The 23577-nt window shown below is 40.2% G+C and overlaps 3 protein-coding genes across 3 annotated transcripts; 2 read left to right on the top strand and 1 right to left on the bottom strand.

The window, feature by feature from the left end:
* Positions 1 to 5952: 5952 nt before the first annotated feature.
* Positions 5953 to 9869, bottom strand: ftr84 (finTRIM family, member 84). The gene is made up of 7 exons (XM_037103391.1): positions 9161 to 9869; positions 8555 to 8650; positions 8181 to 8414; positions 7773 to 7929; positions 7616 to 7672; positions 7341 to 7394; positions 5953 to 7135 (listed from the first exon to the last, which is right to left on the bottom strand). Exons 1-7 carry the CDS (start codon positions 9731 to 9733, stop codon positions 6594 to 6596), a joined length of 1713 nt encoding a protein of 570 aa, XP_036959286.1. The 5' UTR covers positions 9734 to 9869; the 3' UTR covers positions 5953 to 6593.
* A 3291-nt stretch (positions 9870 to 13160) lies between these two features.
* Positions 13161 to 16668, top strand: tppp2 (tubulin polymerization-promoting protein family member 2). Its single transcript, XM_037103457.1, has 4 exons — positions 13161 to 13299; positions 14354 to 14545; positions 15330 to 15483; positions 15757 to 16668. Exons 2-4 carry the CDS (start codon positions 14355 to 14357, stop codon positions 15946 to 15948), a joined length of 537 nt encoding a protein of 178 aa, XP_036959352.1. The 5' UTR covers positions 13161 to 13299; position 14354; the 3' UTR covers positions 15949 to 16668.
* A 3265-nt stretch (positions 16669 to 19933) lies between these two features.
* LOC119031544 (cerebellin-1-like) lies at positions 19934 to 23297 on the top strand. The gene is made up of 5 exons (XM_037120137.1): positions 19934 to 20017; positions 20582 to 20695; positions 21519 to 21698; positions 22564 to 22695; positions 22996 to 23297. The coding sequence occupies exons 2-5, from the start codon at positions 20590 to 20592 to the stop codon at positions 23295 to 23297; spliced, it is 720 nt and encodes a 239-aa protein (XP_036976032.1). The 5' UTR covers positions 19934 to 20017; positions 20582 to 20589.
* Positions 23298 to 23577: the final 280 nt, after the last annotated feature.

Below are 23577 nucleotides of genomic sequence, written 5' to 3' on the forward strand. Positions count from 1 at the left end.
TGTCAGTTTCCCCCAAAACAAATATTGAGTCTTTATGGAATGACATTCTAATACAACATTATGTGCATTTGATGTCCATATGTATACTGTATGCATCTTTATACAGTATAAGCCATGCACCAGAGAAAGTATCATATATTTTCTGCATTAACAGACGATAAAGTTTCCGTATCTTGTGCTGACAGCTCAGTCCCTCGTGAAACCTCACTTGCCTTTTATGATCATGTTAAAATGTCTTCATGTTGTCTGCTGTCTAATCTGACACCCCATGTGTGACTTCCCTTTCTTCATAACAACAGCTTATGGTGCCCTCTCAGTCACTGGTATTAATAACTCCATCTACATTGGGGGAGCAGTGTAGAGAGGAACAGTCCTTCTCACCCTAATGACACATTTGAGTCTGTCACATCTCAGATACATTACATTATCAGATCAGTGTGGTACCTTCTTACTTTTCTGTTTTTTGTCATGAACCTGGAACTGATGTCATGTTGCTGAAGTACGCTACAGACAACTACTTCTGTTCGAGGTTTTAAGGACCTCAATCGTAAAAAAATGTTTGGATCAAACGTATTCTCACTGGTTTCATACTTCATATGTGATTGGTGTTGAAACAATGTTAAAACAATGTCTTCATGTTGACATGTTTCTCCTGCTGTCATAAAGAGATGGAGATGGCGGAGACCGCCTGTGAAAACCAACACAGAAGGGAAACAGCGCCATCTAGTGGGGAGTCTCACACAATGAAGCTGAACTGCAAGCTCCACCAGCATCTCACAGTTTGCCTGTCTCATCTCAGATGTCGATGTCTTTTTGAACACTCAATCATACATCATCTATGACTCCACATCAGATACATGATATTTGTAAAATAACCCGATCAACTCAGTTGTGTTGTGTTGTAGCACCACTGATACTGAGCTCCTATATGTAACAAGGAGGTAAACAAAATCAAAAAACACTCACTGAAAAAGTAAATGTTTTGTGGAGAAAATCCCAAACGCTCTGCCAGATGACTTTTCCTTTAATGATGATGTCAAGATGTCTTCCTCTGTGACTCTGCTGTCTAAATCTTACACCTCATGTGTGACTTCCCTTCATTGTGACAACGGTTACTGACTATAATAACTTAACCTACATGTCACTGTTAGATTGCATGATATGAGTGATAAGTAAGGTTGTGCAGGTTGGAATGACAACACATCAATATTTTCTTTAGTCACTATCTTTCATAAACTTTAAACGGTAACGTTATCAATTTATTTTACACATTAAGTTTGTTAACAGGTCTTGGAAATACCACTGCATATGTGAAAAAAAGTAGTATAGAGCTTTTTTGTGACGCCAGAGGAAGCTGCATGTCATCTGATAAACTGCCTCCAGTGATCTTACTCACTGGCTAAATTTGCATTGTGGGTAATCACTTGTCCAGCATTTCACTCTCACTGTATAACACTATTGGACTCAATATGGATAGTTTAAAAAAATCAATTGATCAGCGCCAATACAGTAGAATCAGATATCTTCTGTGCATTCACCCACAGCCAACCCATGTTCATCCTTTGACCACGCCAGGTGAACAGAACAGGTGAAGAAAATTTCATCACCATCCTTATCATCATCATCATCATCATCATCATCATCATTATAATCATCACAACATTATTTACCAACCTTGAAAATGAATGAAGCATGGAAATCTTGGCTTAAGCACTGTTTACTTGTATGATATAAAAGGGTATCAATAATGATAAAAAATGCCATCTTGAGAATCAAGTGAAGGGAGAATACAAGCAGACATTTGTTTACAGTATTGATCCCACTGTTTTTCAGTGGTACATGGTATATTCTTGCACATCTGTGCTATGTAATTTAAATGTTATTTAACCTCAAACCACCAGAGAACATCACAGTGAAAATACATACACATACATAGGCACTGTGACAGTGATAATCAGAATGTCCTAAAGCAGGGGAGATGTCCAGTCCTGTGGAGATAAAGGAGGGGCTGTATAAATCCAGTTGTTAAAGCTATGCCTGTGCAAATGGTTAAGACATTCATAAACTCTAAAGAACTCAAGCAGCACTGCATCGGAATAGGGGCAACATAGAAAAAGAAGTTAATGGTCATGGAAATCATGATCAGCAAAATGATTTTAAAGGCCCTTCTCTTCACTGAATTGCTCTTCTTCTCCTTCTTCTTCTTCTTCTTTGTGATTTTTTCTCCAGGCCCAGGGCGTTTTAGAGCAGAAAGAACCGAGAGGCAGCAGAAAAGCATTATGAAGAGGATGAGTATGTTCTGGACGAAAAACCCATAAAGATACAGACTGTTTGAATAGGTGTACAAACAGTAGATGCAGGAAACCAAGGCAATCAGCCAGACGACACAGCAACTGGCCACCTTGTGCCTCAGCTGTTTGAACTGGAGAAATAACACCGGGTGGACAACGCCAAAATAGCACTCGACACAGATGCAACACTGGAAGAGAGGACGGGCTGTTAACAGGAGGCCGCGTGAGAACATGAAGGCTTCGAAACAGAGACCCAGGTTCAGCTGATCGAAGGCAAAGAGCCATGCAGTGGATAAAGCGAAAAAGATCTCAGACAGAGCCAGGTTGAGAGAAAGAAAGTCTGAAGTCAAAGTTTCTCTGGCTCCTGTCAGTATCAGCCACATGACATAAGCATTCAAAGGCAAACCCACGATGTTGTTGATTGTAGCTGACCCAATGGTTAAACCCCCCAACAATGAAAAGGTGGTGTTCATTTTGTGTCTGGAAAGAAGAAGAAGAGACATTCTCATGAGATGGAATGCTTCATCGATCAGTTAGGGCTTGTTACAAAAAAGTTCACACAAGAAGGCATAATTCTTCGACACCAACAAACCTTCGCAGTAATTCAAGAGGCCATTTACAGCAACAACATACATCACACAATTCAACAAACTCTGACTCAAACCTGGTTTAGCGTTGAACAGCATCTGGAGTTCAGGTCAGGCAGCAGTGAGGTGATGATATGAAGTGACACACAGATAGCCTTGCAGGCTCCTGTTACGTGGCTTGCTGTTGACATAATCAAATTCACTACAAACACAGCAATCATTAAACAGGCTGAAAAATGGAAATCATTTCAAATAAGAAAAGGAGTTCTCAAAATGAGGGTCATTACCTTTAAAACCTGCTTCCAGGCCGAGCCCTGATGTTTGCCCTCTGCAGGGATAGATGGCCACCACTATGAGCAGGTTGTTGTGTATTATTTCAAAATGCAAGTTCATCTCACTTCCATAAGATCACTTTTTCCTCAACTCACCTGTACCTGGCAGTGATGGAAAGTTGACTAAGTTACTCAGCTACCAGAACCTTAAGTTTATGTTAAGGCTGGCGGCCCCTGTGGACAAATAGCAAGCTGAGCATCACCACCATATCTTGTTGCAAAGGTTTTGATCTTGCTCCCACACATTTGTTTTGAAAGCAAGTAAACTCCTAACCCTCTTTCAGGATTCTCCAGTGAGAATTTAAGGTTCATTGCCTGTGATCTGGCTCCGAAGTGGAACAGTGAAATGCACAGGCACCGCCAGCAGTATCTGAAGGGGAGGCCACAGTATCGCCAGGCGAGAAGAAGGGTCCGGATCAGGACGAGACGGAACTGGTTGGAGCAGGACCATCAGATTCACCTGGGTGGACGGGATAATCATCAAGGCTGTGGTTGTTGTGGCTTATATGAGGAGCTGAAGCAGCTACTTCCAAGTCTCTGCTGTGGCCTCAGACCAGCACTTCAGCCCAGGTCCACCGGTGGTTCAGTGTGATGAAAGACGTTGCCAAGGTGGTGGTAGGTGGGTCAGAAGTCAGAAGGCTGAAGTCATCTTTTGCTTTTGCCTTTTTAAATATCGTGATGATATTGTACTGTGAATTTTAGGTATCGTTACATCCCTTGCCATTAGTAATGGACCTGTGGGTATCAGCTATATGTTCAGTTACACTTGCCCTGGCGGTAACTATTGTATCGATATGAAAGTGATAGTTGCTATGTATACGACACGTGACAGTGGTCCATGAGAAATAGCAATATGAATGAAGAAAGTCTTGCTTCCTATTATGTTATTCACTTTATTCTCATTATTATTTGCTGTTAAAAAGCGAAATACAAAAAGGTGACCCTAATCTGATTTTATACTTTATCTTATACTATTCCATATAACGTGGATTTGCTGGCACAGAAATACATGTAAGCTGTTTTGCAAAGTCTATATACTGTGATTATTTTGCGCTTGATTTGTTTAATAAAGCAGCTACCAACATTTTTCTATCTGTCTGCTGGCTGACTGAATCCAGCAGCTGTAAGTTTGCATGTAGAGCCTTGTCTGGGCATGGTGTCTGTTTCATGACAAACATGTAAAGCAGTGTCGCATCTTCGGCTCATTTATCTTGCAAATCACATGAGGGCTTTCCACTGAGTCACCATGACACAAGATACGTTGAGCATGTCATATAAATAGCATGGCATAGCACCACAGGAACAATTTTGTACATAAAGAACATAATAAGACATAATGAACTGATAATTCCTCCGTTGTGTCCAAGTGGGACTCTCTGAAACACTCAATGTGCAGAGATTTGGTAACACTGTACAAGGAATTCTGCACAAGATGGAAATCACATAATAATTGTGTCATAGATATTTTTTAACAGGTGAACAGTTTGGATTAGTCATTAAAATGCCACTTAGTGTTATTACACTGTCATATGCCTTTACAATGGCCTTCTTCACTATTTTCTTGTGTTGTCTTCTTATAATTTATCATGAAGGTATCATCAAATATCTTGAATAGGGAATGAGTTCTATTATTGGGAATAAGCGACTTGTTTACTCGTCAACAAGTAAAGCTCCTTAAATCACCTTGATTCAGGGGGTTTTACTTGTTGCTAAACTGTAAACTATGCTAACTGTAGTCAGCCACCATTAGCTATTTAGCCTGATTAGCTGTGGAGCTAGTGCTCCATATAGATTACTCAGTCCAGGGGTGCCAGACGCCAAACCTGGCAAGAAACCCACGTCTTTACTCGTCATTGAAATATGACGATAAGGACCCCAATGATTGGCCTTCCTTTCCTTCTCTAACTACGTTGAAATTGCATCTTTAACAGCCCAATTTTCAAAATTTTTTGACTCTATTTGCAGGCAGTGATGCCAGTAAACTCTAATCTGACCACTTTTTTTCAGTAACAAGTAATCTAACGCCTTAAAATTTCCAAACCAGTAATCAGATTAAAGCTACTTATTCAAGTCACTGTGCGTTACTATTATTTTTGTAATTTTCCTTGGTAAAAATATATATTTTTGCTTTCTTCAACTGACGTGTAACACCGCGCAGTGACACAAACACGAACAACAATGGAGGGAGGAGATAGATGGAGACTTTTTCTGGGTGGAATTGCAGTCATCATTTTGAGTTTGTGTCAGCTGAAGATGAGAATATTAAGGTTTGTTGTACACTCTGATCTGGCTGTACTTTTTAAAGGAGTAATCAGTAATCCGATTACTTTTTCAAGGTAACTGAGGCAACACTGTCAGCGGGGCTAAAGACCCGGATGTTTTGCACTCCTAGCGACACCCCTGACTATGGGTGTCATGCCAGTCTTATGCTCAACCCAGAGATAATTGATTGGTGTGGCCATTAGCTTGTAGTAAATGATTACGCGTTGAGTTGTTTGAATTGTTGATGCAGCTGCTTGAGGGCCATAGAACGTGTAATGAGTTTAACAGTGTCATGTTTATTTAGAGCGTCTGTTCAGCGTGTTTATGTTAGTGTATGAATATGTAAAGAATGTGCAACCACACGTATACTGAAACTGTTGCAACACGGAACTGGCTGAGGACTGTCAGCCTCCAGGTAGGAGACACTTCATTTTAGATTGATAGAATGATTTAATTTGGATTCTTAAACTGAAAAAAGTGTGTGATACAGTGTGAATATTCTCACAAACAAACACATCGAGCTTCAGATAATGTCATTTAAGAGACGTACAGAAATAAAGAATAAGACTAGTGACTGTGTTTCATATGACAAAGAATTTGCATGTGCCAACAGAAACATTTACAGATGACATTGAACAGTTACCAGTGAGTCATTCAACACAGCTTGATTCTGTAGAAATACAGTGATTGAACTGATCATACCTGATTCATTGGTTTAGAACATTTGTCTCAATATGAATCAATGTATTAAATATATTATTCATATCTACATGTTATTATGTGTTGTAAAACTAATGTAAGCGTTCCATATCATTACTGCACACCTTGATTATGACGGTGCTGCTCTGTTAGACGATAAAAGTATGAAAAGTTGTAGACTGTTAGATGTTGTTATTTTCAGAGTTAAAGTTATTAAATCAATATATAATACTCTTGCAATTAAACACATATTTACAGATTTGTCCAAAATTATGTTCAGTGTGCCAGTGTCATCATATATTCCAGGAGCGATATATTTACATTGTTCTGCAGAATCAATATTGAGCACTTGCAGTACACAGTACCTATGGGTACCTTACCCGTCAAGATAACTTTTACACAACTTCCCTGTTTTTAAAATCTTAGTAAGGAGTGGGATTCTGCTTCAGCTGGCAGAGGGTAACAGAGGAGCCCACACCAAAACCAGCGTACAAAGGCTCACTGAACTGAGCCTTGAACCTGTGGATAAGTTCCATCGTCTCTGATATCGAATAAAAGGCCACGGTGTTGCCTGCATAATCCAGGTACACACCGATTCGTGTGGCTCTGGGAGTGTCAGGGAGGTCTCGGTCGACTTTGTTGTGCCAGGCAGAGTAGCCTGAGTCTGAGCAGAGGAGACTCCAAGACTTGTCGTTGTAGCCCAGCAGGCTGTGCGAATTCTTCCCCTTGCGACTGATGCTCTTGTACGCCACCCCGATGGAAAACTCCCCGCCCCACTCGGCCTCCCAGTAAAATCTGAAACCAGTCAGAGGCTCCTTGCACAAGACCTGGGAGAAGCCGTCAAAGCGCTCTGGATGGTCTGGGTAAAACTGGACTGATTTCTTCCGCGTGACCCTCTGGTTCCCGTCCGACAGGACCAGCTCTTTATAGACTGTGTTTGGATCAAAGGACATCTTGCAGGAGTCTGAGCAAAGACATGAGACACATTTTACAGTTAGTTATCTTAAGATTCATTCATCCATGCGCTTTCCCACTCTGTCCGTTTTTAACCCAGAACAACAAATTGATACATTTCATGCATATTGCTAACAACTAGGTTAAAGCAGTCACTTGGTTTCGGGTGATAGTGACAGTCATCGAACTGACTGAACCACATGCACTTTACTCACATCTTAAGAAGTCTGTCCTGGTTTTTGGTTCCTGAAAATCAACTCTGGAAGGAACTGTTTGGATAACAAAACATGGACATATATCATTTTGTGATATGTCTTTTGTTATTGCTATATAAATTGCTTTTTTAATAAATCTGTAGTGAATTACATAGATACTTAAATTGAAAGCGATAACTTTGATTTACTTTATATCTTTCCTCTCCTCCTCTTAAAGATGAACTCTATATTATCTATTATCTATACTGAACACACAAAAGCTGACAGACACTTACCTTTGAGTCGTTTGTCTCCATTTCTTGGCAAAAGTATGTACACAGGAGTTTCACTGACTGTGAAGATGACACAGCATTAGATTACTCTGTTACTTGCCCACTTTACAGTATTCACAATATAAAGCTATTTCATCAGTATCATCTATTAGACACAAACCTGTCTTGGAGATTTTGCTCAGTTCCTTCTTACAGATGTCGTCCAGATGTTCCTTCATCTCTGTGGCTGTCTTGCTCATCTCCCCAAAGGAGAACTGAGGGTTGATGAGTACTTTGGGCACCATGGCCTCAGGAGGAACACACAGGCTGGGAAAATTCTGCTCAACGAGACAGAGAGGAGCTCCGTGATCCAGTCAATAAGACAAAAACTCAAACAGAAAAGTAGCATGGCTAAACAATATATTATTCTTTTTACAGATGGTACGGCCTTTATCTACCCAACAGTTACTGAGTATTGCCACCTAAAAAGTGTTTCCATTCCATCAATGTTACAACACACTACATGACATACGGTGTATTATGACCTAAATGCTGTTATTTCTTTCAGTTCTGTCTGATCTTTCCGCACCTGCAGAAAGTGAATGTTGTCCTCTGTTTCGAGGATCTGCCGCAGCTCTGCATCTCGGCGCTGCAGCTCTAGTATCTCCTGCTCCAGGCGGTCCACGTAGCCCTCAGCCTGTGACATCGCTGACTGCATGTTGGCCATTATCATCTGACTGATTTCGGCCTTCCAGCGCTCCACCGCCTGCAGCATTTCGTGGAATGTCTTGTCGCTCTCTGCCTGTGCTCGCTGGGCAGCACTCTGAAAGGTAAAACCAGTTTGTCGAGAAGTCTTAGGAAAAGGTGCTGTGGGACATTCGATACCACCAACAGACGATGCCCATTTCTCAGGTTGCATTATATTTCCTCCCAAATACACAATATTCCATTCCATAAGCTTACTTTTAGTGCATCCACATTATGTTTGAGCTCCTGCAGCTCCTTCATCCTCTCCTGAATGATGTACTGGACTTCAGACTGGGTGACTACCAAGACTTTCTGTTGGAAGAACACGACAATAAGAACTTCAAAACAACAACAGCAACAACAATAATGATACTGCTACTACAACTACTAATAATGATAATAATAGTGACACTTGGTCGCACTTCAGAGATAGAGAGACTTCTTGTCCCCCCTGGTGGACTTGTAACATTTGCCCAAGAAGTGCCCTCTTCCGTATATAAAAAAAATGATAAACTGCGCTCTAGGATGCCTTTCCAGTGGGCAGAATGTGTTGCAGTGACCTCTCTTCATTATAAAAGTATCATGACTTTCTGCGTACTGGTGCCCAACTTCACACATCTGGTGCCATTTTGATTTTTAAAAACCCCTGCCCCCTCAAACATCCTGAGATTGCTACTGCTTCTCTCCTCCAAAATCCAATTCATGAGACGGATAGGAAGGAAAATGGAATTTTGGGGGGATTTTAAATTGATTTCATGCAAATTCTTCAGTGCACAACCAGCCTATGTCACACATGTTGACCCACAAACTAACTTGACTTACTTGCTTTTCAGTGCGCTCTTCCTCTGCTGAGGTGATGTTGTGGCTGCGGTGCTCTCTGACAGTGCACAGCACACAGATACACATCTGGTCAGAGCGACAGAACAGCTCCAGGCCCTTCTCATGCTGCGGGCAGATCTTCCTGTCCAGGTGGCCCGTCTCGTCCACCAGCTTGTGCCTCTTGAAGGTGGATGACTCGTAATGCGGCTTGACGTGGGTTTCGCAGTAGTAGGCCAGGCACATGAGACAAGACTTCACGGCCTTGTTGCGACGGCCGACGCAGAAGTCGCAGAAGGATTCCCGGTGCATGTAGGGAAAAGGAGTGAGCTCTGGAAGCTGGCGCCGGGGCTCGTGGTTCACGTCAGGAAGGTTGCGTCTCAGCACAGGCCGCGGTGTGAAAGTCGTGCGGCACTGTGGGCAGTTGTATACACCCATGTGGTCAAACTGGTCCCAGTAGACCTTGATGCACTCCAGGCAGAAGGTGTCACCGCAAGGGATGGTGACCGGGTCTCTTAGGTCATCCACACACAGGGGACAGAAAGCCTCTGGTGGTAAAGGGAAATTAGACTCAGCCATGATGGCTTTGAGACTAATAAGGATTAACTCTGTATCAGAAAATTATTTCAGTCAGCCTGGTCCGCAATCTATTGATATGACTAAGTCTGCCAGTTAGTATGTGGTCCAGAGAAATTCCAACCACAGGCCCCCGTGATCCTACAACTTCTTTGCAAACAAGAGACAAAGCAGTTCTCGGGCGATATTTAAAGAGAAGCATTTGTTTCTACTGTAAGCAAACAACACCTGAGAGAAAGTACCGAGGTCTGCAACCATGACAGAACTTGCTTCACAAGCGGGAATCTCAGGGGAAGTCACACAGTAAGGTCAAGTTGTCAGCAAAATAAAACCTAATGAGGGCTACACATGATATTTATGATTGCATCTAACATAATTCAACAATAAGTCAACACCATTGTACTGATGACTTGATACTTCTGTAGTGTTACTGCAGTGTTAACAGTTTGTATGTTTGCAATACAAGTACATTAATAACACAACATGTCAGCACAGATTGTTCACCGTAACACATACAGAAGCCTCAGAAACCAATCACTTTCAGTGAAAAGCTCCACTTTCTACCGTTGTTTACATTGATATTCCCCTAAACCGACATTTTCTTATGGGGGAGGAAATGTCCGTACTGGTTGGTATTTCCAAGTGGGAAGACTTAGTCCTTCAGACACCCTTCAGCTTTCCATTTGAACTGAATGGTGAGTTTCATGATGGTGCGTGATGTCAAAACAACTTGTTCTGTTGATTCTGTGAACAAAACACAGAGCAGCAGTATCAGTATGCGGGTACCCACGGGAGCACAAATCTGAAAAACAAGGCAAGGTGAAACCATTGTGATGCCTAAGAACACTGCTGAAACACACACACACACACACACACACACATATATATATATATATATATATATATATATATATATATATATATATATAAGCTTAAGCATAAGCTGTTATTTTGAAAGATACAAACAAATGTGTTTGTTTTATCATGTTTAAATTGACTGACTATTGTGCAGACTCACACTAGTTAACTACATTTGGTGAACCAAGGTGTAACAAGTCTAATATTTAAGATTAATTAATGTAAATATACCTAATTTTCATCTGCTTAAAACTCATCAATTACATATGCATAATACTATATACTGTAGTTTGGACTATGGGAACACTATATGTCTAAATAGGACTTTGATGTCAAACATTTTAAATTTGAATTTAAAAAGTCATTGAAATAATAGTTATGTGACATGTAAATGTGACATGTTATGTAAAATAAGAGCTTCAAAATCATTTTGATGGTACAGTGTCTGTCAGCCTTGGCTATAAAGAGGACTCAGATGCAGAGTAATTCGAATTCAACAGGATTTTAATCTGAAATTCAAATGCTCCTAGACAGAGTGACAAATCAACCAGCTGTGAAAAAGTTACCTGACTAATCTTAGAACAAGAGAGGGAAAAAAAGAAAACAATTACTATGAAGAAAACCACTCCAACAGAGGAAAAAGAGAAAGAAAAAAAATCACTCCACATTAGGAAAACCAAAAGACTATAAAATGATGGTACAACGGTAATTCACTCCAACGGAGCATGACAAACGGCTATGAAACAAAACCACACTATCAGACTAAGCTGTGAAAATTTAACAAACAAAAAAATCACTCCAGCGGAGGAAAGAAAAAGCTATAAAAATGAACTGCGAGACTGAGCTGCACTATAAAATTTATTAACAAAAAAAAATCACTCACAAGGCAAAAGAATAAACAGAAATACCAACAATGAACATGACACAACAAGGACTGTGGCGAAAGGCTGGGGTGCATGACGGAACTAGACACTCTGGCACAAGACAAAGGGAGATCAGACCAGTGACATATGAGGAAAGGAAAGTGACCTGAAACAAGAGTAGAGTTAGAATTTCAAAATAAAACAGGAAGTTCAAAAGACAAAAACCCAAGACGAGAAAAAACCTCACCGCTGTCTGACAGTGTCTTGTAATCGGGTGCTAATGAAGGTGCTATTTGTAAGAAAAGGACAGGTTGGCCACCATCCCAAAACAAGTTAGGAATGAAACTCAAAAATCAACTTCTCTCACAAATCTTTAATCTTTAATTTAGCTAAACTGGTTTCTGGTAAGATGAAATATGTAACTGTGGGCTTCCTCATGCATAAATTATGATAGCCTTCATGTATCTGAAGAACATTCATGTTTAACTGTATCAGTCATACTTTTGTGCTGTTCACATTCATAATAAATGCATGAAGAAACCACGTTTTTTATTACTGATGGTTGAAAGAGCATCATCAATAATAAATATAGCTGGCAGGCTGACACAGGGACACATTTGCAAAAATACTGTAATAATTGTGTTGTGTAGTGCTATGACTTTATTCATTTACTTATAAAATGTATAACACACTCATTGTGTTTAGAAGCTTGATGAAACTGCATTTCTTTTCATAGATCAGTGAAAAGAGAAATTAAGCCTCGCCCGGAAGAAAACATGATGGAATTCAGTACTATTAGAGCATGGGGAAGTGGAACACTTCAGCCTCTTGTAGCCGAAATGAGCGTTTCAAAACAGCTTTGAAAAATGACCTTGGTGGAAAAAAAATGCGCACACACTTTTCCACTGGTTTCAAAAGATGAAGAAAAAGCAAACAAACAAAAAACCTTAAAAATATCACCAGTATTTTTCTTTCTTTTTTTTTTTATCTCTTGACTTCTTGGCAAATTTCAGTTGAACACCTTTATGCAAACTGGTTGTTATTTTTATGATCATTATTATTACAGAGTATTGTTTGACCACTTGAGCTTGCTGAGTGTGAAGAGAGGCATGCTCTGTGTTACCTGTCTGATATTCAGTTTCATTGATATGAAGCTGTGAGATGGGCTAATCTTTCCTGTGATGTGTCAGCTCTCTGTTGTCAGTGTCCTTTGTCCTCTGAAGGGCCGCTCTCATCTTTGTCCAGACAAGAGAGCTCTTGTGACGATGACAGTAAGAGAGAAAAAGAGAGAAAGCAAGAGGGTGGGAGGGAAATGGAGAGCGGGAATGACAGGCAGCTGTGAGTTGAGGTGAGTATTACAGTGGGGGGGAGTAAGAATATTAAGATCTAGGGAGAATTGTAAGATTATCAGCCTTTATCTATGTGCTCCAAAACATGGGTTACAGAACAAATATCAGAAGTCATGGAACACAAATGAACAGAATGAGGAATTGAAGTCCAATTAAATAAACTTAACATGATACATCTTTCGACAGAAGCAAGTCTGCCCATAGAGGCGAGGAGCTGATGAGACTGAATAGACACAAGGGAGGCTGAGTGCCCATGATGTCATTGACTGTACTGACTGGTACTCTCTTCCTCCCTCCCTCCCGCCCTCTCTCCTCCAGCCTCTCTGTATCTCTCCATCTCTGTCGTCATTGTGAGGAAGCCTGGGAGTGGCAGAAAGGAGGAGAGGCGAGAGGAGAAAGAGGAAGAAAGAGGAGGAAAAGGACGAAGAGGTTGAGCAGCCGTACGCAAATCAGGATTTCCCTGAATATTTACACAGCTTCCTTCCGTTTACGGCAGCAGGTACACGTTACTCTCTCTTTTCTAGCATCGCTGTCCCATGCTCAGGTATCTAATACAACATCAGGGCAATGGAAATATCCTGTCTTCAGTCAGGATATTTCACCATTGTCAAGGCTAGATGTTGTCTTATTTCATGCTCCAGTATAATGAGAGTCATTTGTAATATTTACGTGGACATTATTTAATGTGTGACACATTTTTTATATGAGATTTTCGTAAACAGATCCATTATTGTTGCCAATAGTGCATGTAGCCACATTGGATCTACAGCGTTATTTACATATATGCTTTTGTGTGCTAGTTGATTTTTTGGTTAATGCCTTAATGTCAAGCTGCTACTTTAAACATGCATGAAAACTGCATTTGTGCTTCTTCTGCTAAAAAAAACACACATTCACTTATGAAATTATTGTCTTCCTTCAAATCATTTGCTTAAAATTTGAATTTATAAATCATAACCGAATGTACATTTTTAAACACAAAGTGATGGAGAAGTGTTTGGTGGTGTGTGTGTGTGTGTGTGTGTGTGTGTGTGTGTGTGTGTGTGTGTGCGGGAGAGAGATTGTGTGTAGGAAGTGAAGAGAAAGAGCAGGAGCACGTTTGGTCATTTGCTTGAGATTGAACAGCAGAGCAGCCATTTGGAAATTGAGCTGATTGAATTAAATTGGCGCGGGAGCAGCTCGAGCAACATTAACATTATGATGGATGTGATGGAAGTGCTTGTGTGTGTGTGCTAGAGAGAAAATGTGCACTTAGACTGACCATGATGGCAGCGTTCCTTGGCAGTGCCGTTTCCCAATCAGCTAATAGAGTCATTATGAATTTACTTGAGCTCTTCACTTTGACACGCGGGTAAAAAGTAAATGAACGTCAGCCAACTTAAGTGTGTTTTGCCAGCGCTGTTTGAAGGGCTATTTAAGGCTTTGGACAATCCAGTCATATACTCCTGATTAATCTGATATGCTGAACATAACCAGTTGTGTGACCATGCGTCAACAGTGTCTGAATGTTTGCCTACACACTGACCAGACATGAATGTGTGTCCGTCTGTCAGTATGGCCGAGGGCTCAGTGTCTGTCGCAGAGGTGGAGGCCTCCTTCCAGAAGTTTGCGGTCCATGGAGACACTAAGGCCACAGGAAAGGAGATGAACGGCAAGAACTTCGTTAAGCTCTGCAAGGAATGCCACATCATCGACGGCAAGAACGTCACTACTACGGATGTCGACATAGTTTTCTCCAAAGTCAAGTAAGATTTCAACCGCCAGAATAAATTTTAACCAAGTACATTTCTGCTGAACCACAGATCTGACTGACTGAACGTTTCTTTACATTGCAACGATAAGTTTGTTTAGGTCGAATTTTCTTTCTCTCTATTGTCACAACACTGTGCCTATGGCTTTGGTCTTTTCCCTACCTGTTTTCGTCACCACACCAACAGTTGGGAGTGTCTCCAGGCGTTCTTGAAGATATCCAGTGGTGTGACTCAAACTCCAGTTGTCACTTTGGCATGCATGTTTGCTTGTAATGCCACCATCTTCTCCTCTCCTTCTCCTGCGACGGGTGGCTAATAAGCATATAATGTGAAAGTGATATGCCATGTTTGGTACACATGTTAACCTTGGAAGTTGCTGTAGTTTGCAGAAACGTTAACTGCTAACATAATATCCTGGTGACTGGGCTGTTCGATACCACAAAAATTAAAGAAAAAGTCCAAATAATATTGTTTTAGACAATTTGACAAAGTACAACTTTACTGAGGCTAAGGCTGATGGAAAAGTCTTTAGTTCTGCAAGTAATCTGGTGCTAAATGCGAGGATTGTACAAGTTACACTACACTGACCACATGATACTCTGACAAGTCAAGGCATCACCCAGGTCATCACATACATGTACCAAATATCTTGGCAGTCCATCCTACATGGTCATGGCGTTTCACTGAAAGTCTGTCAACCTCATGGTGGTGCTCGAGGAAAAATCAAGGACCACCACTGATATGTCAGTCTGGACGCTGTGTGTGTGTGTTTCCTCAGGGCAAAGTCAGCTCGCGTAATCACATTTGAGCAGTTCACCCAGGCCCTGACGGAGTTGGCTCCCAAACGTTTTAAAGGCAAAAGCAAAGAGGAGGCGCTTCAGCAGCTCTATGGTCTCATTGTTGGTAAGGAGCCTGCCAACATCGGAATCACTGTGAGTATTTCACCAGTTATTATCGCAAATCACCGTTCCCTCTGACTGACCCATCAACATAATTATTATGTTATCATGTTTATAATTCAATAAGCTCAGGTTTAATGTTAAGAATACTTGGTGAAGACCCATACAAAACTTGTTTTGTTTTATCTACTAAATCTTGTTTATGTGCAGTTGTTTAGCTCCAAATTGAAGATGTGACTGATAGTGGGCTGCGTTAGTGTCTGCCACAGTGTTATTCTCAGTCCTTTGATTTTCTGTTGTTTTTAGAAAGTGGCAAAGGCAGCAGCGGTGGACAGACTGACCGACACCACCAAATACACGGGATCACACAAGGAGCGTTTCGACGAGTCAGGCAAAGGAAAAGGAAAATCCGGGCGCGAGGACATCCCCGACACGAGTGGCTACGTATCAGCTTACAAAGGCAGTGGTACCTACGATGAAAAAGTGAAAGAAGCGTAATAATTATGCTGACAGATTATGAAAACTTTGTTTCGCCAATAATTTGAATCAAGGTTGTTGAGAAAACCAACATAAATTCATTGGCTACTATTTTTGAAGACAAAACAAATATACTATATATTTGGTGCGGGCCTAGCGTGCGCCATACTTTAAATTCATGGATCCATGAAAAAAAAACAAAAAAAAACGTATTGAATTGGAGTTTCAAAGTTTTCATAAAGTGACAGCTGAAAGTAATCCAAAAGATAATGAACATAGCTGAATTTAGCTGCAGTGAGTATAGAAATGTCTCAAATGGGTCATAGCACGAAGTCATACTGCTCTGTATATTTTCTGTGATTTCACAGGGACCAAAAGATAAAAGTGTAGCCAAGCATGCGTTAAAGAAACTAACTCTGCTCTGTACCATAGATTAACACTGTGCCTTACTATTGATGTAGCCGCTAGCATGAATGCTCTCATATACAGTAATGTGCTGCCTGGATGCTTTAAGAAATGAGTTACCACTTCACTTGCTAGGCTTATCACTATACATTTCAGTGCCTTTTGCTACATGACCAATCAGTGCCAGCCATTATTGCTGTCATGGACATTATTCATCTCATTACATTGAATATATATTGTATGGCATTAAATGTACAGTGCGCTGAAAAGTGTAATATGCAGTGAAGAACATGAAATAAGTAAATAAATGTGGGCTTGTTCTGCGTTTGAACGTCAGCTAGGCTCTATACTTGTGTGTAAGTAACCAGGCTCCCTCTCTGACTTGTTACTGGGTTTAAAGGGCATAAATTCTCCCTGTTATTTTGACCCACTGGTTTACACTTGTGTAAACAGGGGATGGCAAACCATTGTTCAAAGGAGTTTTGTCCTGTGAGTCGTGAATTGTATGATGGTGGTGAACAGCATCTCTGTGAAAAGGATGCTGGTTTAGTGAGCATAAGGACCCTGTGCATGTTGCTGCCTGAAGACTAGGGTTGAGTCTCTCTGCGAGGTAAGGCTACATCTGAGGGTACTCTTATGATTGTGTTCAGGCCTCCCTGCACCTTGGTATACACAAAGTTACCTGATACACTTTGGATGTGGGTTGTCAGCGTTTGTGTTGGTTCAATTTGAATATCTTAAGTTAAGGTTTTAATGATGGTTTCTGTGGTGGTTGAGTTTCTTCACTCTCCCTTTGATCACTTCCTTAGTCAAGTGGGTGGGATTAGCTGTCTTTTCCCTTTCCAGGTTGCTTGCACCCCGGGTGCTTGGTTGTCTTACACCTGGGCAGGTTGTGTCTGTGTCGTTTAGACCTTGTCCACACTTAAACAGATCTTTTTCTAAAATGACATTTCCCCCCCTCCGTTTAAAAAAAATAAAATAAAATTCTGTCTACTTGACTGTCGTTTTACAAAATATCTCTGTACACACTGAATTTAAAAAAAGATTACAAGCGTTGAAACAGGCATGATGGGCCTGTAGGTAGAGATAAAGTCTAATCACTGATAGAAGAACATTTTGAGCATGTGCAGGGAACTTCATTTCCTTTGGGGGTAGAGACTTAAAAACAAAAAGAGTAGGAGCTAATTATTCATTGATTTACGGTTATTTGACACAGATATCCATACCCTAACATCTTTCCACTGAGGTGCTATGTGATGTCATTGTTTCCTTGAACAATCCATTTGCATCTAACATGCCATCTGTGCATAGACGAGGGGCAAAATCGTACAGGAAATGTCCGCTTTACAAAATATCAGTGCAAGTGTGGACATGGCCTGAGGCTGGTTTCTGTTTATCTTTTCTTTCCTCATTATCATCTAACCTTCCGGTCTGGTTTTCCTCTTTGTTTTCCCTCTGCAAACCACACATCACTGCAAATATTACTGAGTTACAGACTACAGATTCATTTATTAAGTTGCTTTTGGCTCAGTTTCTAATAAAATATTCTTAAAATTACTTCAAATCTTGTGTGGGCTCCTTTTTGTTTGCCTTACTGAGCCTGGGCTATGAATACTACTGATGAAGCTACGGTACAGGATACTTTTTCATCTTCTTTATACCTCATTCCTCCCTTGCTGACAACTTTATGCTCTGATTCCTATTCCTCATATAATGTTTCACGTTGCTTTATTTTATTTTAATTTTTTTACAAGCTGAATCATTTTTATGTCCTATTTATCTGAAAATGCATTTCGAGAGGAGTGAATGTAAAAATCTTAATAGATGTCTGAAAAAGCATCATAATCTTTTTCCACGGATATAAATTATGCTGTACTTCATTTATTTTACATCTCCCTGGCCTGTATGGAATGCCGCAGTGTAACATTGCAACAACAAAATTAATGTTAGCTTTAACAGACAGGAGATGGATTTGCAATATTAGAAAACAAAAGTTGCTCTCAATAAATACCTACTGAAACCACAAGGGTTAAAGATAATAACCCCTTATCAAAACCCTGCTGATTACCAGAAATGTCAAGGATACAATTTCCCAACATAAAGAGTCTTTGCTGAACAATAAACTCTCTGTATACCCTCATCCTCCTCACAGGACCCTCCTTGTAACGTGACACTGGCAGCACTTATGGAACCATTTTAACAATGCTTATCATATGGTGCACATGTTCAAAGATCGCTTTCCTCCTCTGTATCTCGCACTATAGGCCTGAGCTGATAAGCATCACTTGGGTTTTGTGTGGACACTGCCATTGAATTTCATAATACAGAGCCTGTACTCTCCCTGTTTACCATGTATTCTTTACCTTGCTAAACTCATGACTCACTCTACTAAAGTCTTAACACATAATTGAGAAACAATTCAATAAAGTCATGCTGTTTAGCAGAACTGTAGCACTTTTTGAGTTACTATTTGTGTTTTGTTGTGTGTGTGCTTTTTCCTTATGTATGTACTTGCTGCTGGTTATCTGATGTTAAGATTTGTGTCATTCTTTCTGCATTAACTGCTTTTTGGGTCACTTGAAACCAGCTGTAAACCCAGCATTGACAATATGTCACTTATTAAAATTGATGAATTCATTAGGTTTGTTGCAAAACATCATCTGGAGTCCTGTTTATGGCCATTTGAAAACAGATCCAGAATGTATAAGACACTAAAGTCACTTATGGTAAACCAAAGTAGTGAGTCAATGCTCCATTTGCAATGGGAAAAGTTGGCCATCACAGCTTCAATCTATTATGGGGCGAACAGAATAAGAATGGAGATATGATCAGAACAACTAGAAGTTGACAGCAAATTGTGATTTTCTAAAATCTGTTAGAACACCTCAGTTCAAACCCACTAACCTACATTTAGTAAGACAGCTGAGATTACGGTGATGTGCAGCTTCAAAGATCTCAGCCTTAATGGTGCCGTACTGCAGAAGTCTTAATTGTAGGTAATAAGATACACAATAAGTAATTCAGCTCCTATGACCTACTGAGTGTCTTCTAATTGAATATTACTGGTGTCAATAATGAGCTCAACACTTTCCGTTTCAAACTGGTTTCTCATTGTCCAGCCACAATTGACAGAATACATACACACACTATTGGAAACACTAGCCTAAACTAAACTAGGACCTTCTTTGACCCAGTGTCATCAGTAGAGGGACAGGTGCAGAGGGACAATGCAGCAAGCTTATCATAAACAACAAACTGGAGGGTCCTATCAGCCAATCTGACACCTCCGACCTAATAACCAACTGTGCAAGATACAATCTTTAGCACATTTTGATATACACTGGGGAGCTTATCAGGAAGGTCCCTGCTGAATCCTTCCCTCACAGGTCACACCTTGCCTGAGGAGCACAGGGTTGTGGGTGTGTATGGGTAGGGAATATAGTGAAGGAAATCTGTTCACAGAGTGTGAGCTGCCAGATATCTCTCCACCCACTTGGAAATAAAAGTGATGCGAAAAGGGACCTTTATTACAAGCCATCATTGAGCATACCTGATACATCATATCATTGTGCATTGAGCTCCTCATTATTAGTGTGTTTATCTTTGATTTCATATCACAATTTGTGCTGGACTATAGATTTTTACGTGGATACTGACTGAAGAAGATATTCTCTGCTGGACTGCTGTGAGTAACTGTTTTCTTTTCTTTTGAGTTAAAATGAGTTAAATAAAGTGAATTTTCTTACAAGCTGTTGCTGTGTTACAGTTAATGCAGGTTATTCTTGTAGTTACAAATGAAACAACCACATTTACGTATTTTTGTCTAGCTTGTTTAACATTTAGCCAAGCTGGAAACAGACTGTCTAGAAAAAAGTCAATTTTGAATGTAAGGTATGATCTTTTCCACGGTAACACATGCAAACCATGTTGTCTGTGAGTGTAACTGAAAGCTAAAAGAACAGACACATATATTTTATTTTGAGCATTTTACTAGGCAAAGATGATGGCATTGATGAATATTTATTTATTTAGTCAAGACAATTCAAAGAAAACATAATAAGATTAAACAAAATGAAAACTTAAACTTATAACTTGATAAAAGCAAAGTTTTTTTCAGATGAGTCACTGAGTTACTGTATAACTACAAAACATGAAATTCGATGATACTCCTACACTGTTGTCTTTGGTGTTAAAAGATAAGGTTACTACTTTAAGCAGTATTCATTCCATGAAGATTCTCTGCCTGCAGATATTTATATGTGTTGGGAGATGAGAGTCATAGCATGCACTCTGTTCATCTTGGGCCTGCTGTGGGACGGGCTGACAGCCGAAGACAGTATCAGCAGCCTACGAGAGGCAGCAGGTAAACCAAACTGTGTACCGTTCAGAGTCCACTTCATATGGTGAAAAATTACACATTTGATAAACAAGAAAACGTGAATGCAACAAGCAATGAAATGGGTAAAAAAAACAAAACAAAACAAAAAAAAACAAGCGAGGCAGTAGCAACAACAGGAATCTTAAGAACAATATGATAAAAGATTAAAATAAAACAAAGTGAGACATATGAACAATAAAATATGTGCAAGATAAGACTAAAACAAAGGAACAATGCCAGTTAGTTAAAAGTTATGTTGAATAAATATGTTTTCAATTATCGTTTATGTTTTCCCCAATTTTCACAGAGCTTCAGTGTCTTATGGCAATAATCATGGTGCAAAGTTATTAAAGGCTGAGCCCCTGAAATTGTTATTTGTGTGATAGGTTGTGTTACAAAAGGATAATAAAATGAAAAAGATTTTTACATTATATTATGCTGTGTTCATACCTCTCACAATATATTATACTATATTATATTGTATCCATCATAGTGTACTATAATATTCTATACTGGATTTTAATATTATAGCATTAAGATCTCTTAATTTGATGCACTCATCATTAATTTCCCATCATGTTAACTCAAAAGCTCGGTGTATGAAATGTATTGATGTGATGTGAATTGGATTAAGTTTGTCTGAAACCAATCACCGGCATGTTGCGGCATCTTAATATTTGCTGTTTGTCTTGAAATGTTATGGCAGGATCTCCTCTTACTTCATACATATATATCCGTCTTGTGAGTGTGCCAGTTATTATTGGTGATCCATGACACCGTTCTTCCATCTGTCCTTACAAATTTGCAGTGGCATGGGAGGGGGAGCTACCGTGCGGACAGTGGAACTGTGTCTGTGCATTCCAGCGCCACAGAGGCTGCTGCTGTGCCGCCACTGAGCTCCAAGAAGTGGAGGATCAAATCTTCACGCGAATGATGGACCTGTTGGCGAGGATGTCCCAGCTGGGTGCCAGTATCGTTGAAGTGATAGGTACTCATGAGACATGGACACTGGTGGACATAGTCCGCAGAATCAAGAGACTACAATCTGCATACGTCCATATTGATGTAGTTGATTAAACTTTTTGGTGTTAGAGGCCGCCACTTACTTAATGGTCGGTCTGTGCTGAAATGCAAACTGGATGCTGACAAAACAAACTCACCTCTTGGTATTTTACTGACACTTTGCCAGTGACACGCCTGAATAAGGCCTGCTATAGTCATACAGGTGAGTGAGGTTTTAATATGTCATCGGCAACCTGGCAGACAGAAGTGAACCACATCTGCACCGTACTTGTACTGTGGACCATCACTGGGCCAGACCAATTTTGCCACGTGTGATAGATAACTATCAGGATTCTTGTTTTTAAGAGAGGTTTATGTTCTTTTGGACTTACCAACCAGAAATAACCAACTTCTCCAAAATACAGCATTTCCAGTCAATACAAAATGCTGTGGTTGCGGTTACTCAGTGTAGTTTTCTTCGTTGTTTGTTTTCTTTGTTCACATTGATGAAACTAACATATTGATTTAAGCATTGTCTCTGTAAGTCAAATGATAAACAGAATTTGTACAACTGCATCAATCTTATCTTTTCAAAGTTGTAGCTGGGTAGCTCGCCAACAATGTAGGAAGACTTTCGTGTTGTTAATCCTGCCGATACTAAAGTGTGTTTTGTCTAGATAGATGTTTGTGAGCGTAGCAGCAGACCAGTTTGAGTCCGTGAATAAAACTGTGGTTTGGAACCGGGCTGAAGAAAGTTCTTTAAAAAATGATGACATTTTGATCATTTGCTATGCCACAAGTAGCATTTGACAATTATAACATGAGAGAGTGTTTTTCCTCCTGTTCCTCAGGAGGGATGAGGATTGGGTTCACAGCCTCCGTGAGCAGCAGAACAAACTGCATCGGGCCTTTCACCAGGAACAGCCCCATCCCTTATGATGTTGTCACCCTCAACCATGGACATGGATACAACCCCGCCCTGGGTAAGTGTTCACAAGTGCTTATTTTAACGCCATATTAAAGTGCTGTCAAGCCATCATTCATGTGTTGATAATTTTTTTCCAATGAAGAGTCTTTCAACAAACTTGTTGCTTTAGTATTTTGTTGGCAAACATTTAAAGTATACATGTACAGTACACGACCATCACATGAATGTATTTTGTGCTGTTCAGTGATGTCACCTTACAGATTCTGTAACAACAATATTATTTTTTTGTTTCCTCAAAGTGACATTTGAAGCTGTGAAAGTGGAAATTCATTTTTACACATATTATTATTTCCAGGTATATTCACAGCTCCTCGTTCTGGAGTGTATTCCTTCTCCTTCTCGATCTACTCCAAGGTGGGAGGGAAAGGAGAAAGGATGTACTACAAAGTGCAACTCATGAGAAACCGGGAGGTGGTGGCATCCACATGGGAAGACAACAGAGAGGACTCGGAGGACAGCAGCTCCCAGACTGTACTGCTGTCTCTGCAGCAGGGAGGCCAGGTCTATGTAGAGCTGCTGAGCGGCAGGCAGCTATGTGGGATCACTGAGGGCCTAAACACCTTCTCTGGCTCCTTGATTTACTCCACTCAGGCCTAAAGTTGATTTCATTGTGGCCTATTGTATGCCTTGTCCAAAGATGACATGTGTTTACTATTTTTTCTTCAAGCTAAAGTTTCGACTTGAAAAAGAGGATGTAAGTAAATATTTTGAAACATGCCATTGTCCTCTATTTTAAACTTTACTTTAAAGGTCCCATATTAGACTATTTTTCATCAATTTCACACAGCTGTCAGAGGTCCAACAACACTGTGTTCGATATGCATTACCCCAAACCCATCCATGGTCCTGAATTTCAGCTGTCTAAAAGTCTCTCAAG

Source organism: Acanthopagrus latus, chromosome 1 (assembly GCF_904848185.1).
Source record: "Acanthopagrus latus isolate v.2019 chromosome 1, fAcaLat1.1, whole genome shotgun sequence".
Lineage (NCBI taxonomy): Eukaryota > Metazoa > Chordata > Actinopteri > Spariformes > Sparidae > Acanthopagrus > Acanthopagrus latus.

Excerpts from the sequence above, each read along its gene's own strand:
- ftr84 (XM_037103391.1), bottom strand. The coding sequence starts at position 9,733 with ATGGCTGAGTCTAATTTCCCTTTACCACCAGAGGCTTTCTGTCCCCTG. Across the intron at positions 8,651-9,160 it reads AAGAGCGCACTGAAAAGCAA|AAAGTCTTGGTAGTCACCCA; the intron begins GTAAGTCAAGTT and ends TTCTTCCAACAG. Across the intron at positions 7,136-7,340 it reads CAGGACAGACTTCTTAAGAT|ACTCCTGCAAGATGTCCTTT; the intron begins GTGAGTAAAGTG and ends GTCTTTGCTCAG.
- tppp2 (XM_037103457.1), top strand. The coding sequence starts at position 14,355 with ATGGCCGAGGGCTCAGTGTCTGTCGCAGAGGTGGAGGCCTCCTTCCAG. Across the intron at positions 14,546-15,329 it reads ATAGTTTTCTCCAAAGTCAA|GGCAAAGTCAGCTCGCGTAA; the intron begins GTAAGATTTCAA and ends GTGTTTCCTCAG. Across the intron at positions 15,484-15,756 it reads CTGCCAACATCGGAATCACT|AAAGTGGCAAAGGCAGCAGC; the intron begins GTGAGTATTTCA and ends TGTTGTTTTTAG.
- LOC119031544 (XM_037120137.1), top strand. The coding sequence starts at position 20,590 with ATGTGTTGGGAGATGAGAGTCATAGCATGCACTCTGTTCATCTTGGGC. Across the intron at positions 21,699-22,563 it reads CAGTATCGTTGAAGTGATAG|GAGGGATGAGGATTGGGTTC; the intron begins GTACTCATGAGA and ends CCTGTTCCTCAG. Across the intron at positions 22,696-22,995 it reads TGGATACAACCCCGCCCTGG|GTATATTCACAGCTCCTCGT; the intron begins GTAAGTGTTCAC and ends TATTATTTCCAG.